The 18,239-nt window shown below is 44.3% G+C and overlaps 2 protein-coding genes across 2 annotated transcripts in view; one reads left to right on the top strand and one right to left on the bottom strand.

Moving 5' to 3' along the window:
- LRRC57 (leucine rich repeat containing 57) overlaps nucleotides 1–8,545 on the bottom strand; it is a 66,758-nt gene extending 58,213 nt beyond the window's left edge. Inside the window, exon 1 of the mRNA XM_069208755.1 lies at nucleotides 8,460–8,545. The gene's annotated coding sequence lies outside the window, so the exon portion shown is untranslated. The remainder of the gene's footprint in view (nucleotides 1–8,459) is intronic.
- A 490-nt stretch (nucleotides 8,546–9,035) lies between these two features.
- Nucleotides 9,036–10,701, top strand: CFDP1 (craniofacial development protein 1). The gene has a single exon (XM_069208754.1). The coding sequence runs from the start codon at nucleotides 9,049–9,051 to the stop codon at nucleotides 10,015–10,017; it is 969 nt and encodes a 322-aa protein (XP_069064855.1). The 5' UTR covers nucleotides 9,036–9,048; the 3' UTR covers nucleotides 10,018–10,701.
- Nucleotides 10,702–18,239: the final 7,538 nt, after the last annotated feature.

Raw genomic sequence — 18,239 nt, 5'->3', positions numbered from 1 at the left:
AAGGTTGTTTTGATTTTCCTTGTAGGTAGGCCCAGATTTTGGATCCCCAGTGGATATGAAAGCTCAGGCCAAAGAATGATTGATGTTTTTTCCCAGATTCTTCAAAGGGAAGCTGGTTCAGCAGAAAGGGAGAATACAGGTTTGGACCCCCATCTTGCTCTTCATGCAGGGGTACCAACAGGTGATCAGATGTACATAGGGTCTGAAAGAAGGTAATTTGGGCAGTGGAGCTCAGAGAGAACAAGTGGTTCAAGGTGTGTGCTCTGCTAGGTTCCGGTTGATCAACTTATTATTTGATGACCATCTCTTGTATGATGTTTTGAGCATAAACATTTGATGCATCATTTGCTCTTGAAGTCACCAAGGATGAATGTTAAATCAGGATTTTCAACAGGGCGATTTGGACTTGTCAGAAAGGTGATTATACACGTGACATGCATCATGTCATGAACAAGCCATTTGTTTGTGACTTGTGTAGCCATAGTAGCTTGTTGAACACATCACTCAGACCTCTGACTGACTTTCTGCCATCTATACCAGCCTCCCAAAACTGATATGCGAGTGGCTCTAAACCACAGACTTCATGCATTTCGTAGACTTGAAAAATTATACACTTGCAGAAAAACACAGCATGTACCTAACTTTAAAGACAAATGTCCCCCAAAAACCTATGCATCTGTACCTTAGTCACCTTTTTTTCTCTTTGGCCCTGCTAGTTCCCATTAAATTTTGCTTTTCTGGCATCCATTTGTGGGACCCTTGATCACAAGGGATCCTTTGGACTTCATCAGGGGCCTCTTATGGACAACCCTTCGGTATTCCCAGAGGGAAGAATCCCACTTGGTCTTTCCACCCTCTAGTCTTAAGGGGTATCCCACCGTGTCCCACTCTGCCCACGTTCTGGATGGAAAAAGCATGACTATTGTTTAGGGGTGCTTTAGCTGCACTCAAAGAAGCAGCCTACTTACCTGCCCACGTAAATTAATTGCAGTGACTACCGGCAGACACAGAACCCTTCCCAATTTTTTAAGTGATTGCGATATTCAAGAAAATTATGATCAAATGTTTTGCAATCCCGCTAGTGATCACTGAAATCTGTGCACGCTATAAATCCTTCATAAGTACTACAAGCACATTTGTTGTGGGAGTTACCAATAGATATTTATGAACATTTATTTTTGTAAGAAGCATAGTTGCAATATAGAGTGTGGATGCTGCCCACAGAGGACATCCAGGGCTGTCTAGAAGTTTCCTCACAGAGAAGCCCCAAGGGGGGAGTGACTGGTAATCTGTACGCAGCCAGTGACCCCTTAACTTAATTCTGGGAAGAGAGCCACCACAGCACCCTCTTAGAGCAGGTAAGCACTGCCCCATCCTGTTTGGAGCAATTATTTGAACTTGGATGAAGCATTGACTCTGGCAGGTGGATTTGGTCTTGTGTGGACATACAAGCTAAAGCTTCCCTCTCTCTTGGACATAGCCTGACAGAGACACTGCTTCCGTTTCGGCTTCTTAAGAGGACAGGTCAGTGCTGGCCATTTTCTACTGGTTGGGATCAAGCCTAAATAACACTCATCACCCGCCATGCTACTCCTACAGACCCTGCCGTTGTGGAAGTCCTTGTCAGCACAGGCTGTTTCAAAAAGCAGTGGTTCAACACTCAGTTGGTTTGTCACTTAGCCAGATCAAGTGAGATCTTTGTGGTGAGGGGGGACCTTTGTGCCAGTGGCACTGCCTCCGTTGCTGTGGTTCAGGCTACAGTCTGCCCCCTCCTTCATCAAAACAGGTAGTGAGATACGCTAACTGTAGGTAATCTATGCACTAAGCCTTGACCCATAAAAAAAAAGAAAGAAAAAAAAAAAACTTACCTCCCAGGACTCAGTAAATACAACTTGAGAATCCCAAGATACTGCCTCTTTTTTTACAAGGCCCGTTGTATATTTATTGCGCATTCATATTTAAGGTCTTAAGCACTATTGTGTTTGTCATAGGTTCGCCCATGACGCCCACTTGTGGAGGGAGGTTGAGAAAGTGGGTATGACCGGTGACGTAACCGGGATTAATAAAAGGCCCGGGGAGGTTTTCCTCGTGGCCATTTACCCACAGAGAGTGTCTTCTTACTTGTTGTGTGTGCACCACTACACTTCAAAGGTTACGGGGCCTACACAGTGTCTCAAAATACTTCAAGACACAACAAATTGGCGACGAGGGTGTGTCTGTTCCCTTGCACCCCTACCTGCTGGCAGTGACGTTGACGGTCGCGGAGCGTCGCCGGCAGTCAGGCTGGCATCACGATGCCACATGGGCGCTGTCCTCGTAGATGGCCTGCCGGTTCCTGGTTTATATGGCGGAGCACCCAGTAAAGGCTGCTTTGCGGTGCCTTGGCCGTTTGGTGCAGGCTTGCATCCCTTTGCTGAGGCAGCCAATCGTGGTGTACTGAGGGAGGCGGGCCTCCCACGATTGGCTGTTTACCCCCAGGCAGTCTCTGTGTGTCTGACTGTCTCCGGGGCAACGTACAGAGACGTCAGTTCCCTCTGCACCAGTGGAGGGCTCCAGTGCGGTGAGCCACAACGTTTTGGGCATGCAGGGGCCCATTTGCAGCTAATTTTTTTCTTTTTTCCTGTAGTCTTCATAATATGAAAGAAATAAACCACAAACGGGAATGAAGAAATGACATTAAAGGTGCAGGGATTCCCTTAGTGCCGGTGTTTTGGGCATCCAGAGACCCATTTGCCCATAGAATTTTTTTCTCACCAAAAAACAAGAAAATACATTAAAGGTTGAAGGGATTTCCTATGGACATTAGCCTTGCCATACAGAAGGGCACGTTGAAGTGTTTTTTTTTGTGTGCACAAGTGTTATACAGACTATCTCAGGGTGCTGTGAGTGAAAACAAAGGAGCCATATTCTGCCCATCACCTTCTGGCGAGTGTCACAGGAGTGAGTGACGTTTAGCAGTTGCTTGAACATATAACCGGATGGCCATGTCGTCAGTTCCAGTGCTAGAACCTTTCCTTGTGGAGGGTCCTCCATCTGCCCAAGCTGCTTGGTGGAAGGAATGGGTGGATAGGCTAGGGACATACTTCGCAGCCACGGCACTGGACGATGAGAGACGACGCCCCATGCTTTTACATTTGGGTGGTGCAGCTATTCATAAACTGGGAAGGTCTGTGGTAGAAGAGGGACCACCTTTCACTTAGCAGTCGTTGAAACAAGCTTTGCACATTTTGAACCGCTAGCGTATGCGGACTATGAACAGTTCTTGTTGAGGCAAGCGAGACAACTCCCACATGAGTCGGTCAACACATTCCTTGCCCGGTTGAGAGAGTTAGCACGCACATGTACACTGGTGGATTTTGAAGATGAAGTTCATGCGCAGTTCATACAGGGGTGTACGTCCAAGAAGTTGCGAGAAAACATACTACAGGTACCTGGTATGTCAACTGCAAACATTCTTACGATGGGCCGATCGAAGGAGCTGTCAAAAGTAAGGGCAGCCCATATGGAAGCGGCATTGCAGATGCAGGTTAAGACTGAACTGGTGAATACCATCACCACAGCTATAACACAGAAGAAAAAAGGTCGGCAAAAGGGCATCCCAAGCTCACGAACGTGCTTCTTGTGTGGTGGTTCATTTCATTATCAAAGCGCATGCTCGGCGCATGGCAAGAAATGCTCCAGCCTCCACAAGATGAATCATTTCGCCAAGGTATGTCAATCGTCGGCGCACGTAAAATTGCAGAAATCAAAGACTGTTAACGTAGTACAGCCAGCTGTTGCTACAGGTGAAGCTGATGATCTGGATGATGATGATGAAGAGGATGAAGGTACTGTCCATGTGATACATGTTTCGCAGCTGGGAGGGCGTCCTCGGAAGCGAATACCACAGTGTTCTGTTTCTCTTGCAGATCACCAAATTCAGGATTTGACACTGGGGCTTCCATAAATGTATTGGCGCAGTCACTGTAGAAAACTCTCCCTATCCAACCTCAGCTACGACCAACATTGACTCAAGTGTATGCCTTTGGGTCATCGCAACTGCTGCCGCTGGCAGGGGTTTTTACCACCACATTATCTCACGAAGAGACTTCAGTGCGTACCAAAGTGTTTATGACTAAGACTGGGTCCGATATGTTACTAAGCTGCAGAACGGCTGAGCAATTGAACCTTGTCCCGTTTGCTTTTAATGTGCACCTTGGAGTGGTGGAGAGCCTCCTAGCGGAGTTTAGTCAACTTTTTTGAAGGTATTGGGTGCCTGAAAGACCGTCTGCTACAGCTGCATATCGATAAACTCATACAGGAGGTGGCTTTAAAACACCGACGGGTGGGGGTTCCATCTGCAACCAAAAGTGGAAGAAGAGCTCCGGAAGCTTGAACAGGCTGATATAATTGAGAAAGTAGATGGTCCCACACCGTGGGTGTCCCCCATAGTCATTGCCAGGAAGCCCTAACAGCCGGGAGAGGTGAGGATCTGTGTCGACATGAGCCTGCCAAATGTCACCATTAAGCGAGAATGCCATTTGACACCTACCGTAGATGACATTGTTGCGGAGGTGGCCCGATCACAATGGTTCTTAAAAATGGATCTACGAGCTGGATATCATCAGCTCATGCTGGATCCGGACTCGAGGGGCATCACCACTTTCTCCACTCACGTGGGTGTTAGAAGGAATAAGCGGCTGAGTTTTGGGATCTCCAGTGCGGCTGAGGATTTTCAGGACACCATTCGTGGTGTGTTGGCTGGTCTGCCAGGAATTTTTAATGTCAGTGACGACATCCTTGTGCATGCTCCCACCATCGAGTTACATTTACGTCTGAGAGCGACATTCCACAGGCTTCAGGAGAATGGTCTTACTCTTCTTAGAGACAAGTGTGCGTTTCTGCAGAGTGAAGTGGCCTTATTTGGGTACCATTTTTCTGGAGAAGGGGTGATGCCTGACCCAACCAAGGTAAAAGAAATTCAATCAGCGGCTGCCCCTACTAATGTATCTGGCGTCCGCAGCTATTTGGGCATGATAAACTACTGTGGGCGTTTTGATCAAGAATTTGACAGCTCTCACTGCCCCTCTCAGGGACCTCATAAAGGCCAATGCGGTGTGGAAGTGGGGTCCTGAACAAGAGGCTTCATTCCAAGCCACTAAGTTGGCGTTGTCAGAGCACACGACACTGGTGTACTTTGATCCCCAGAAAGATTCAGATTTGTCTGTTGATGCCAGTCCCACAGTACTGGGAGCGGTGTTGGCACAAAAGCAAGTGGATGGTGAGTGGGCTCCGGTGGCATATGTTAGCCTTGCTTTGACTGAGACTGAACAACGTTATTCCCAAATTGAGAAGGAGGCCATTGCGGTGTATTGGGGCTGTAGACACTTCCACCTCTATCTATATGGACAGCCGTTCATAGTACATACAGGTCATAAGCCTTTAATTCCTTTGTTCAATGGATCTTCATCCAAGCCACCACCCCGAATAGAAAAGTGGATCCTGCAGTTACAGGATTATTCTTTTCAAGTGGCTTACAGACCTGGATCTCTTAACCCGGCTGATTATTTTTCAAGACATGCATGGCCAGCTACCTCTCAAGAGATTGCTGATGCAAAGGAAGTAGAGGTGTGAGTGAGGTTGGTGGTGGAAAGATCTCTCCTGTTACCAATTTCTATAGAGGAAATCAAAGCAGCCACAGAAAATTATGAATGTCTTCAGCTTGTACTACCTGCGGTGGAGTCTGGGAAGTGACACAGTGTTCTCCAAAATATGATTCTTAGATGGAAGATGCCAGACTGATGCTGTCCTCTTTGCATAAAGTCAGGAATGAGTTGGCTAAATCTCCTGAAGGATGCCTACTGAGAGGTCACAGGTTAGTGATTCCAGTCTCTCTACAGAACACGGTAGTGGAACTAGCATACTCCTCGCATCAAGGGATGGTGAAGACCAAATCAAGGTTGAGAAGCAAGGTATGGCTCCCTGGGCTTGACCATCAAGTTGAAAGAACAGTGCGGCACTGTGCGATGTGTCAAGCGGTTGGTCCAGCCAAAAGTCCCTCACCAGTTATAACTGAGGTCATCAATCCTATCCCTTGGTTTCAGGCTAGTGCTGATTTTGGAAGCTTACCTGATGGTTGTCACATGCTAGTTGTGATTGATGATTTCTCTAAATATCTGGATGTTGAAATTGTAGAATCTCTGACTGCTTCCCAGATCATTCCTCGTCTGGAAAAAATCATGGCCACCCAAGTGAGCTACGTACTGATAACAGATCTCCTTTTTCCAACCAAGAGTTTGCTGAATACTTATTGTCCCGAGGAATTCTCCATAAAAAAAAAAGAAATCACTCCTAGGTAGCCTCAGGCTAATGGGGAAGTGGAACGCTTTATGAGAACTCTCAACAAAGTGTTGCGGATCGCCGTCGCTAGTGGACATAATTTGGACTGTGCAGTGTATGCATTTTTAAGAGACTACCGTTTTACTCCTCATGCCACCACTGGAGAAAACCCTAGCTCACTGTGCGTGAATCAGCCAGTTCGGGACACTATTTCTCATATGCCATAATCCTCTGAACTTCATGACTGAGTAAGAAAGGAACTATTAAATAGAGTGGAAAAGAATGACAAAATGTCGAGAAAGCGGAGAGCAAAGGAATGGAACATTCTTGTTGGGGACCATGTCCTTGTACGCAACAGACGAAGTGGGAGCAAGTTTTTGTTGCTGTTTGAAAAGGAACCACGGGTGGGGAGTGCCATAAAGGGTACCATGGTAACTGCAAAGAGAAATCAGGAAACCATCACAAGGAACATTTCATTTTTCAAGACATTCCACGTGGCTAGTGGTGAAATGGAAACAGATCAGGTTGTCCTACATGGCAGTTTGAATGAAGATGACAGTGACAGAAGTGTGGACTCTCGGGACTGCCGTTCACTGCTCCAGAGTTCTGGAATGGTAGTTGGTGAATCCCTGCTGGATGGTCGAGAGTGTGCTGATGGACAGGGTTCAGAAGTTATCCAAAGTTCTGGTCAGGATCATGCTGAGTCTCTAGTAGTTGGCTCGCTACCTCCTAGGCAGGGGTTGGAGCACTTCCATTTATGTCCTCATCCAACAAGATCAACTAGTTTGAGAGGATTTGTAGCTGACTGATCACATGTGTATTTGTTTTTCTTTCACATACTATTTGGTGGAAATTAGTATTTAGTGTTATTTTTTTCATATGTTTCATGTTTATTTTGGTTAAAGAAGGAATGTTGTGTTCGTCTTGGCGTCGTCCATGACGCCCACTTGTGGAGTGAGGTTGAGAAAGCCTCCCTTACAGTGGTTGTGAAAATGGGTATGACCAGTGACGTAACCGGTATTAATAAAAGGCCCGGGAGGTTTTCCTCGTGGCCATTAACCCGCGGAGAGTGTCTTTTTACTTGTTGTGTGTGCACCACTACACTTCAAAGGTTACGTGGCCTACGCAATGTCTCAAAATACTTCAAGACACAACAAGCACCACGTTATGAGGGTGAAGTACAAATCTGCATATTGTGTATACATTGCTATTGACTTTTAGTTTCTGCATTGTTTTATGTGTTAGTGAAGACTATGGGCAGGAGCATTAAATGTCAGTGAATGGTAAGAAAGTAATGTTCTACGAGGATTGTGCTCATCCATTTTCTAGTCTGTTGCCTGCAGTCAATTACTGTTTGCTATATGTTTGAGAATATTACCAACATCCTACTAATTTGATTGCTGTGGTATTGTGCCTGTTCTTTCAGGATTGTGCAGTTGCCCATGCTCAATTACTGATTGAGAACAGGGTCTAATACACACAGCTAATAGCCACACTTTTACTACTACATACGCGCGTGTTCAGATATTAAAGGTTGTCTACTCACAACTCTGGCTGGACATCGACATTTATGTCATCTCGCGCCACCTCACTCGAAATAGGTTTTGACTGCTTGTTTACGCCTAACCCAACAGGTAAGGAGGCTCGGGGAGGGGACACATTTCCACCACAGACCGAGGAGCTGGCTTGGAACTGGGAACACAACAAACTTCACTTTCATAGAACCGCTGGTGCTGCTACTGAGCGCACCAGAGGAAAAGCCTGACAATGGTTTGTCCCCAACCACCTGTCTGTCCATAGAAGCCCAAAAGCGCCTCAGCTAGGACCGCCTTCTTCCTTCACCCTAAACGTTCCTGTGTGCTATAAGCCTTCGTTTTCTACAGATAACCTGGTGCTATTATGACAGAACTGCACATATATAAGCACTAGGGGCTCTAAACAGCATAAATAGGATGGGTGGGCAGCCAGCCCTTAAAGGTTGCTCTTCAGGGTGCCGCTAGGCAGTCAGCGTACGGGAGTGTCACTTAAAAAAGTGGTTTGTGACCATAATGCTCTTCTCCCAGGGTAGTTACCAACACAACATTGACATAAAGATCCGCACAGGCCTCAATCATGGTGGAAAATCGAGGAATACCACCCACCTGAGTCAGCTCCACCACTGCTTATTTCCTTCGAATCCCAGTTAGGCTGTTTGTAAGCAGCGACCTAGACAACACCCGGCGCCGTGGATACTGAGGAAGGACGAGAACGCTGAGCCAGTGCAAACTCCGCAGCCATCTTGTAATAGGTACCATATTCTGTGCCCCACGGGCACCACAACCCGTCTACCAATAGTAATTATGCTAACTGGTCTCAGTACAGCAACTCTTTAACCCAAAACGGCCAAGAATAACCATCAATATCACATTAAGGGTAGAGGGACTTCACACCGTTTATGTAGTTTGATAGTTGTAAGAAAAATAACATTATTTCAGTACCTTCAAGGTAGACGGTAAACGGTAGATAAAATGACCGTAATGAATCCTAAAAGAGCCCCCAACGTGCTTTAAATTAGTAGCCACAATTTTTGGATTAACATGTTTATATTAAAAGCTTCCTTCTTCACCACCCTGGCATTTATTCGCTTCAACAACGAACAAACGGCTGTTTAGTTTAAAACATCCGCACAAGTTTCGCGCAGAGGGTTTCTCGTTGTATGACCGGACGTGGCGACGTCCGTTTTCTAGTTCTATGCTGGTTCACGCGCAGGTACCAGCCCGATCATTCTTCCATCGCTGTTGCTTGTCCGTCGAGGCTCGGGTGCGCACCGCTGGCGCAGACATGTCTGATTTCGACTCCGACGAGTACGTCTCCTCTGAGGACGAGGATTATGTGCCCTCGGGGGAAGAGTACAGCGAGGATGATGTCAACGAGTTGGTGGACGAGGACGATGTAGACGGCGTTGAAACTGCGCCCCAGACTGAAGTGAACAAAAAGAGAAGGGCGAAGGGTCTGCAGCCAAGGAAGCGGAAGAAAGGAGGGCTCGCTTTGGAGCTGCAGGACACCGGGGGTACGCCTGGACCCCCTGACGCCGAGGCGCCGGACTTCTCGCAGGAGAAAGTGGCAAAGAAGGAAGAGGATCAAAAAAAGAAGGCTGACGATTTGTGGGCCACCTTCCTGACCGACGTGGGGCAGAAGCCCAAAGCCACTGTGCCAGCCAGCACGTCGAAGGAGCATCTGCAGGCCGCCACCAAGACTGACCAAAAACCACAGGAGACACAAAACTCAGAAAAGCCTAAAGATGCTGCCAAGGTTACCATCACCAAGGTGTTTGATTTTGCTGGTGAAGAAGTGAGAGTAACAAAGGAAGTTGCAGCTTCTTCAAGAGAAGCTAAATCGTACCTGAAGCAGCAGGACGTGGATGCGCAGCAGGGAAGCCCTCCCCCCGTCGCTTCCCCAGCAGGCTCTGGGTTAAAGAGGCCTGGCGGGGTTAACAGTGTCCTGGGGAGTCTTATAGGCAAAAAGCAAAAGATGAGCACGTTGGAGAAATCCAAACTGGACTGGGAGACCTTCAAAGAGCAAGAAGGGATTGGGGAAGAGCTGGCCATTCACAACCGGGGTAAAGATGGGTACATCGAAAGAAAATCCTTCTTGGAACGAGTGGACCACCGGCAGTTCGAGTTGGAGCGCGATATCAGACTTAAAAACATGAAAAAGTGATGCCTTTGCTGCGAAGTCTCAACTTTGATCCTTGGGTCATCTGAATGATCACACACTAGCCTACAGATCCATCCAAATTGTGTAAAAAAATATCGAACTGAAAAAATAGACACTAAACATTTGGACCTGAAAAAGGGGGAGGTGGGTTCTACTAGGGACATACAAGGTACCTGACTACGTCTTCTCAGTTGGACAGAGTGGCTAGTGAAAGCATGTCACGCTGCTGCAGATTTTGTCCTGAGATGCCAGTAATTTATATTGGAGTAGTGTGTTTAGGCAACGTGTTGTCGGGGCTCTTCACTTAGCTGGTATCTAACTGACTGGTGTTTTTCTATTTTCTTTAACATCTACTAAATGGTTATATACGTGTTGTCGGGGCTCTTCACTTAGCTGGTATCTAACTGACTGGTGTTTTTCTATTTTCGTTAACATCTACTAAATGGTTACAATAGTCTTCTGACACTAGTAAAGATGGACGTAAGGAAAATACGATATCCACAACTGTTTGCTCTGATTTGATTGTTACTGTTGCTTCTCACATAAAATTGTACTTATTTTTTGATTAGCGTTTTGTCTCAGAGTTACAGATTAGGTGACTGGATCAATCTGTTAGTTGTTTGCCAGTTAGGGAGTGAGATTTTTTTTTTTACCTGAGGTAAATAAATTATCTATTTTTAAAGAAAATGGCAACGCCATAAGGTGTGTTTTTATGCATGTTTGTGTTTTGAGTGTGAAGATGTATGTGTGAAGAGAATAAGGGCGCTTGTCAGTCTCAGGACGAGGAATAAAGCACTGTGGTGTTGAAGTCCATTTTACCTGCCTGAGCAAGTATAAAGCATGAGCGGGTTGTGTGTTATAGTACTGATGCATCTTAGTGGGAGTTGCATGCTTTTAATCACACAACACCAACACGCGCTATTCTTCAAATGGCACAATGCCTCTCATTCTCAGCAGGGCGTTAATACATTAAATGAGACAAATACCGTACTAATGCTAACATAGCGGCCCTTTTCACATGCTGAGGTACCTCAGATGGGTTCGGAACATCGCGCTGAATCAACTATATGCAAGGGTCTTGTCAGTTCGCCAAACGTGAATTATAAATTGTGGGGACTGGGGAGGGATAATAGTTTAGCACCTCCTCTGTTTCAGAGAATGTATTCACTGTGGTCTGCACTAAGGCACATCTCACTCAAAACACTGAAAAGATACGGTCTCCGTTTTCTTGAACTTTGCAACAGAAGAGGCCAAACCTATACGGCATTATCGACCTATATTAATGTTTGTTGCTGTTGAAAAGGCATTCGTTTGTTAAAAAAGAACACAATACACACTTGTTATTCAGAATGTCATTCGCCACAAATTGATGATTTTGTGTTGAAACGCAAAACGTCCTTTTTATCACTCTCCTCTCCACCAAAAGTAAAATAGTTTGTGTAAAACACACTGAAGAGAACAGGGGCTACATTACATGTAAACACATTTTGTTATAAATAGTGTGTATCTTTTATTTTATTTTTTTTCCTCCCAATTGCATGTTTTAACTTGCCTTTTGTCTGACTTTCATCCTGCCTGCGTAGTGTAGGGTCTCAAATTCGTGTAAGCTTTTAGGACCCTCTGTACATAACTGCTGCTATGATAAGTGTCTTTTAAATAACTCATTCTGAGAACTGTCTGTGATGTGAACACGAATAATGCAACTGTTTCATCTCAAAGAAGGAATCATTCTTTTCAACCAGCTTTGATTATTTGGCAAGTTTGTGAAATCCCTATTAGTGAAAGGAGCAGCAGGATTTCCTTAACTTTAATTACAGGACAGGAATTAGTAATGCAAGGTAGCTCAGACCCAGGATGTGTATTGTTAGGCATCAAGAGTGTGCGCATCACTCGCATGTGTTTATTAAGTGCTATAATCCGGATTTGGAACTAAGTAGGACAGGCAAAAGATGCACAAGAATTATCCCCTGGCAGCTTTGGGTTGAGGCAACCTGAAGTCTTTTGTGAAATGGGTATCTTCACACATCTTTTCTGCTCTTTAGATGTAGCTTCAGAGCACCGTCTCAGAAGCATTCTGTCAGGATGTCTACGTTCTTCATGTGCCTTTAGTCTACCTATGGTAGGTAAAATATGGAAAACATTTTAGAGCAACAAGATTCCATTGTGTTTAAAGCATCTAGAGCCACCTATTCAGATGCTCATTAACATAACTTATAGGATCACATGCATTATGCCTCCTTTCTGACCCACATACTGTTCTGCCTGGTGTTTACACCCCCTGGTTTCTTTTGCAACGTAAGGCTATTAGTTTTGACTTTTGTACTGTCTGAATTGCAAGTTAAACTTGACACCAGACTTTTCATCCACACCATTTGAGCATATTTTGTTTAAAGAAAATACGCTCACACCAAATTAGATGCCTAGAAGTGTTTATTACCAAAGAAAAAAAATAGTCCGTGAAGCACAGAACCGGGCCTCAAGAAGGTACCTTAGCACTCCATGAACATGCATGTACAGGGCTCTAATGGTGATGCTGTGACAAAAAAACAGAGCTAGTGAGGAACAGAAATTGAAATCGTGAATGATATAAAATGTAAACTTACAGGGCTGAGCAAGCTATTCAATAATTTCACATCTGCCGGGCATGAGAGTGAGACATTACACGTTGGACACAGGCATAGCTTGGAAGCATTGGTTTAGCTTTGAACAAGAAAATGCCTGCTGTTATTACTGGGGCAGCAAGACTACATTATTGAGTAAAAGCAACACATTCAGTGACTTGAGTAGAGTGTACTTGAAGTAAACAGTTTTCAACAACTTCATACAATGTGCTCATGGCATAACCGGACCCTAGTGAGCCACAGTTATTTCTGAGACATGGCACATCACAATACATAAAATAACACTTGGGTTTTGGTACATTAGACAGATCAAACACGGTTTAAGTCAGATGGTTTGTCACTTTCTGATAGTTTTGCTCCACAGAGTTCTGAGTGGTGGGCAGAAGGAGAAGATAGGATTTAAAACCACAAGTTCAAATTAGGGTAATGTGAGAATTGGACAACAAAAGAACCTTCGAACATGAAAGTCTTGCCTTGTATAGATGTTTACTTTTGGTGGTGAGCACTAAGCAAACTAAGACATAGGCTACAGCTAACATTGGGGTGGAGCCAACAACCATTTTTTTTTTTTTTTTGGCGGCTTCCACAAGATGGGTGGTAGTTTGCCACAACTGCATCTACAGTGAAGGCGCCACGTTTCTTTTGATCTCCTTGATCTTGTAGCAACAACCCTGATGCAAAGCCATCTTTTCTGTAACACAATTGAATGGTTTATTATAATCAGGTGATCCTCATGGAGGGGCATAGGATAATGCATGTATCAAAGTCACAAAAGCTTGTTCTGGTTCCTTGGTCCAATGCGAGGGTTCTTTACCTAATCTTCAAAGGGTTTAACCATATCTGAAGTAATCCACCGTTCTCAATAGTGTATGTACCTGTGGGACAGTGACTGGTCTGGGTGACTCACAACTTCAGTGTGGTCTGTAAATAAATGATTGTCACGTTATGACCTACATAACAAACAAGGAGAAAATAGAATTGCAATTTTTCTGTAGAAGCCTAGGCCCTTTCTTAGTCAACACAGTAAGGAGATACAGGAAGGCAGTCTTGCATTAGTCCAAGGAGTCAGCTGCCACCAAAAAATTATCTGCCTATTGACATAGTGCAAGTGCTTAATTTGAGCCAGTGGGTCCACCACAACTCTGTTTTTTTTCTTCTGCAAGAGAGAAAAATAAAATGGAAAGACGAAGGAAGAGAAAGGTGGAAAACCATCACAAAAGGAGAAATTAGGAACCTGCAAGAGTGAGATAAAGGGGCACTAGTATCTGCTAGTGGAATAAAGTAAGCAGTAGGCAGCCTTGGTATTGGGCATGTTGATGTTTCACTGCACAGGCTGCAAGCTTCAGAGCAGAGCCTCGGGCACTGGCACTCTTTCGTTTACAAATTAAGCACTGTGTAGACCAGAACGTCCCAGGAACAAAAGGGTGTCCAGGTCATTCTCAAGTGCTTGAGGGAATATAGATGTAAGTTTATAAACCCTTGACGAAGCCAGTAGCCCTCTAGCTCCAAGAAAAAGCAAGCATAAAAAAGTACTTGTTTTCAGAGTGTATAGGAATAAAGAAGAAGGCTAAACAAAGAGCCTTGTTTAAAAAAAAAAAAAGGCTTTGAGTGCAGCTATTACTTACCCTTAGTTACCATTGGTTGGTTTATACATCACTCTTTTTTCCTCGCTTCCTGTTGGTCAGCTGCTGCTCCTGGTGTCGGCTTCTTCCTGGGCTTCTGAATCTTCGTCCAGGCAGTGGAGTTTGGACAGAGTACTGCTTCCTGTGACCAGGGTCCTTCCACTGGCCACAGGCACCTGCAGGTACTCTCTTTTTTATTTGTATTATTTAATTTTGTCAGCAGTCTCTCTTCTTTGCCCCTGCCCTCTGTTTTGTTTTGACCCACCCCACCCTGCTCTTTATTGTGTTTTCATCTCCCCAATCCCCCTCTTGCTCTTTTGTGTTTTCAACACCCCTTATGCTCTCCTTAATGTTTTCAACCCGGCCCTCTGATCCCCATTGCCATTTCAAACCACCCCAACCCCTCCCGTGCTCCCTTGCATTTTCAAACTACACTCCCTCCCATTTCCGTGTCAGAATCCACACTGATGCAGTGCTTAGAAGCATCCCACAGATATTGCAAAAGGCAATAACTCACCCGGCATCCGCCGTTGTTGGCTGAGCGAGTGCTCTTCTGCGCATTTTGTACCATTAGTAGCCCTCACACATTCTTGTGTTGTAGGCAGAAGCTGCAGGCACCTACGCAGCCTGTGGACCAACCTCTCTAAACTAGAGACGCAGTGGCTTCAGAGCAACACCCCCAATTTTACAGCTAAAGCCCAAATCTGCCCTCCTACTAGAGAAGTCTGCAAGGACTGTGTGGTGTAACGGCCAGAGCTGCTGACCATGAAACTGGAAAAACAGCTTTTAGTCTCTGCTCAACATCCTGTCATTCTGGGCAAATCACATAATCTCTCCCATCCCTATAAACAATGATTTTTTGACACTGCTCCAGGGCCCAGGATACTGCTGAATGTAAAGCTTGGCCAAATGGCTACCTGAGGGGGTGTCCAATGTAGGCCTACGAGAGAGAGACCAATCCCAGGATTTCCGGGTACCCACACAAAATAAATGGATAGACATGTAATATAATGGGAATTTATTTACTTAATAGATGTTTATCCTAAAAATCTGGCATGGGCCTGGCACCTCTGCACCTACATTGGACACCCTTGCTTAACTGGGTCCTTCATTATGCGTTGATAAATGTGGTTGTGCAGTTAATGCTTTCTCTCAGGAGATGGTCTGTGGTTTGTTCTTAAATATTATATACTGCAGAAGGTATTTCATCCAAAAAAGAACAGAGTGCCAAGTACAGGCATAAGGATTCTATAGGAACTGTCCAATGCAAAGACCACGACCCGAAAGAACTGGAGCGCCTTCACATTACAGAAGGCCAAATTACTTCTTAGTTATAGGCTAATCAATGCAAATGTATTCAGGTGCCTCATTTAATCAGCACTCCCCATCCATAAAACAACGGTTTACATCTTTGAGCATAAGATCCAGTGCCTAGTACGGTCTCCCCACCCCTTGCTGGAATTGCTTACCTTCCCCCTGCGGTCGGTGCAATTTTATTTTTAACTGTCATACAGCGCCAACTAGACCTGAAGGTATTGGAGCAATAATACAGGAGCACTGGTAACATCACACACGGCCGAATTACTTCTTGTTCATAGGATTTTTAATATATTTTTAATAAAGCCATGTTGAACAACGTGAAAAACATTGACAAGGCCAATAGATGTCACATAGGTGAAACCTATTGGCTTTGTCAATGCTTGTTTTTTGTAGTGCCTCGAATACAAGATAGTATGGTTGCCGGGTTAGGAACAACCCGAAAACTCTGTATCACCACAGGATTAATAGCTCACAGGCCTTAACAAATCTGTAAATGTCCTCGCAAGGCTTATTTTATTGGTACAATGTGAGTACAACATACCCAGAAGGAACAAGGTCTTCTTGCTTGAAAAAAGCGATAATATTGATTTTCGCTTCCAGGGATTACTGGTATAGGGGAATACAGGCTCCGCAGACAATACACACCTGACCTCGTTTGGGTGGTCAGACCACAAAGTAGAAGGCAAATTAAATAGATGAAGGCCTAGACAGACAGAAAGAGAATGAACAGGTAAGAGTCACCAGAGGAGATAGGAAAACAGATAAAACGGACATAAAAGCTAAAAAAGGACTAATAGATGTCAAACAGGAAAAGGTGTAGAAGCTTCTTCAACAGCAAAGGCAGTGGAGAATCCATGGAGAGGATTTCAAAACCAATGGAAGCTCAGGGCCCTCAGACTGTGATAAGTGAGGCCAGTTCTGGGATCCCTCTGAGGTGGAGGAGGAGACAGAAGTCTCCTGGAGTGAGGAGTGGTGGTCCTTGGCCTTCTTACAAGCTTCACCTCCTGCCACAACCCGGGGAATTATTGCTGCAGACCCAAGCCTGTGAGTAATAAATGGGCAATTCATGAGTAAATTAAGCGGGTGAGAGGCCTAGGAACTTAACCCTTACATTCCAGTGTTGCGTTTTTGTTCTCATACAAATTATTGTTGTTGGTTGTGGGCTAAATGCAAACATTTGTTTTTATTTAAAGTATTTCCACTTTTATTGACTGCTGAGTGCTCAAGATTAGGATAAGTTTTCAATTTGAACCCTGATATAGAGGAATTTAATAGAAAGTCAGGAAAATGGAAGGACCAGTAAAGAAAGAAGATACTAGAGAAGACAAGAAGGAGAAAGCTTAAAGAACTTAAAGGCCATTTTCTTTTTTTTTCTTTTTTTTTTTTTTAATACCTTGTTTTTTTCTTAAAATTTTTTTTTTTGATACCTAGTACCTTTCTGATCGTCCGGTAGGAAAATAATCAGCAAGAGAAGCTTAATGACCCTAAATGATAAAAAGGAGAAAAGATTGAGAGGCTTTTTTTCTTAATAACTTTGAGAAAAGTCATTAAAAGACTGTTAAAACTTCTCAATACACTGTATCAGCTTTATTCTGTTCACTTTGCTTGTTATTGCTTTAACTTAGTGCTTAATTTCAGCCAGTGGTTTTCGGTCCGGGACACCAGCACTTATTTTTCTGCCTCAAGCATTTACTGTGAGCAAAAGACATATATGGGAAAGACGGAGGAAGAGACAAGCATTTGTACTGCAATAGGTCTTGTATTTGCTCGAGTTAGAGCTATTTGGAGTTGTGAATTCCTAACTGCACTTTTCTTGCATATGGAAAGAATTGCACCATTCTTCATATGGAAAATGAAAAGTAAAACAGTTGACATAAGCAAATCAATTTAAAGCACCATGGCCACCATGAGCAAGAGCACGAAGGAGAGACACAAAAGCAAAAAGAAGTTTGCTCATTCAAACATATCGGCAAACGTGCAATTATCCATGTAACGGGGGCGGTCTGCAAGGGGGTAACAAAACCGCCACAAGGAAGGACAAACATAAAGAATTTACCAATGTCATCAAAGGAGTTTTGAAAGGCAAGTCCACGAACAAATGTGAAGTTGGCATGGTTAAAAGCCCACACTTCGGAAAAGCAGCACTTGCGCGCTGCTATGCTCAACTTAAGAAATGAAAAAGAGTCACAAAGGGAGAAAGCCGCAAGAGTAAGCTGAAGGGGAAGGGAGTGTCTGTAAATTAATTAAAGAGGCCCAAGATGGCTTCAGGATTATGCTGCCTCAGTATTCCATGCTCGCACATTTAATGGCAGCAGCTGCGTGTTTTTGAGGAAAGCTTTGGGCACTGATACGTTTTTTATTTACAAATTAAGCACTGCATTACTTCCCAATATAACTAGTACATAGGCAATTGGGTGCATCACATGAACAACAAGGATAACTGTAAAGTAGCGGTAAGCATAGCACTGCAGCACTTAGCTAGATAGAGCCTGAAAGGGTGTGCTTTCCGGTCTTTCACAATGCTAACAGATCAGGGTTTGGTCCTTGGGTAACAAAAATGTTTATTTCCTGCTTACTGTGCACAAAAATATGTGCAAGTAGTTTCAGAGATTTTCATTTTAACATTTTTTCTGTATTTCTAAAAATGTAATTTTCTATTACA

The sequence above is a fragment of the Pleurodeles waltl genome, chromosome 9 (assembly GCF_031143425.1).
Source record: "Pleurodeles waltl isolate 20211129_DDA chromosome 9, aPleWal1.hap1.20221129, whole genome shotgun sequence".
NCBI classification, from domain to species: Eukaryota; Metazoa; Chordata; class Amphibia; order Caudata; family Salamandridae; genus Pleurodeles; species Pleurodeles waltl.
Note: the sequence above shows the minus strand (reverse complement) of the source record. Positions and strands in the feature narration are given on the sequence as shown.

Coding starts and splice junctions, on each gene's coding strand:
- CFDP1 (XM_069208754.1), top strand. CDS start 9,049: ATGCTGGTTCACGCGCAGGTACCAGCCCGATCATTCTTCCATCGCTGT.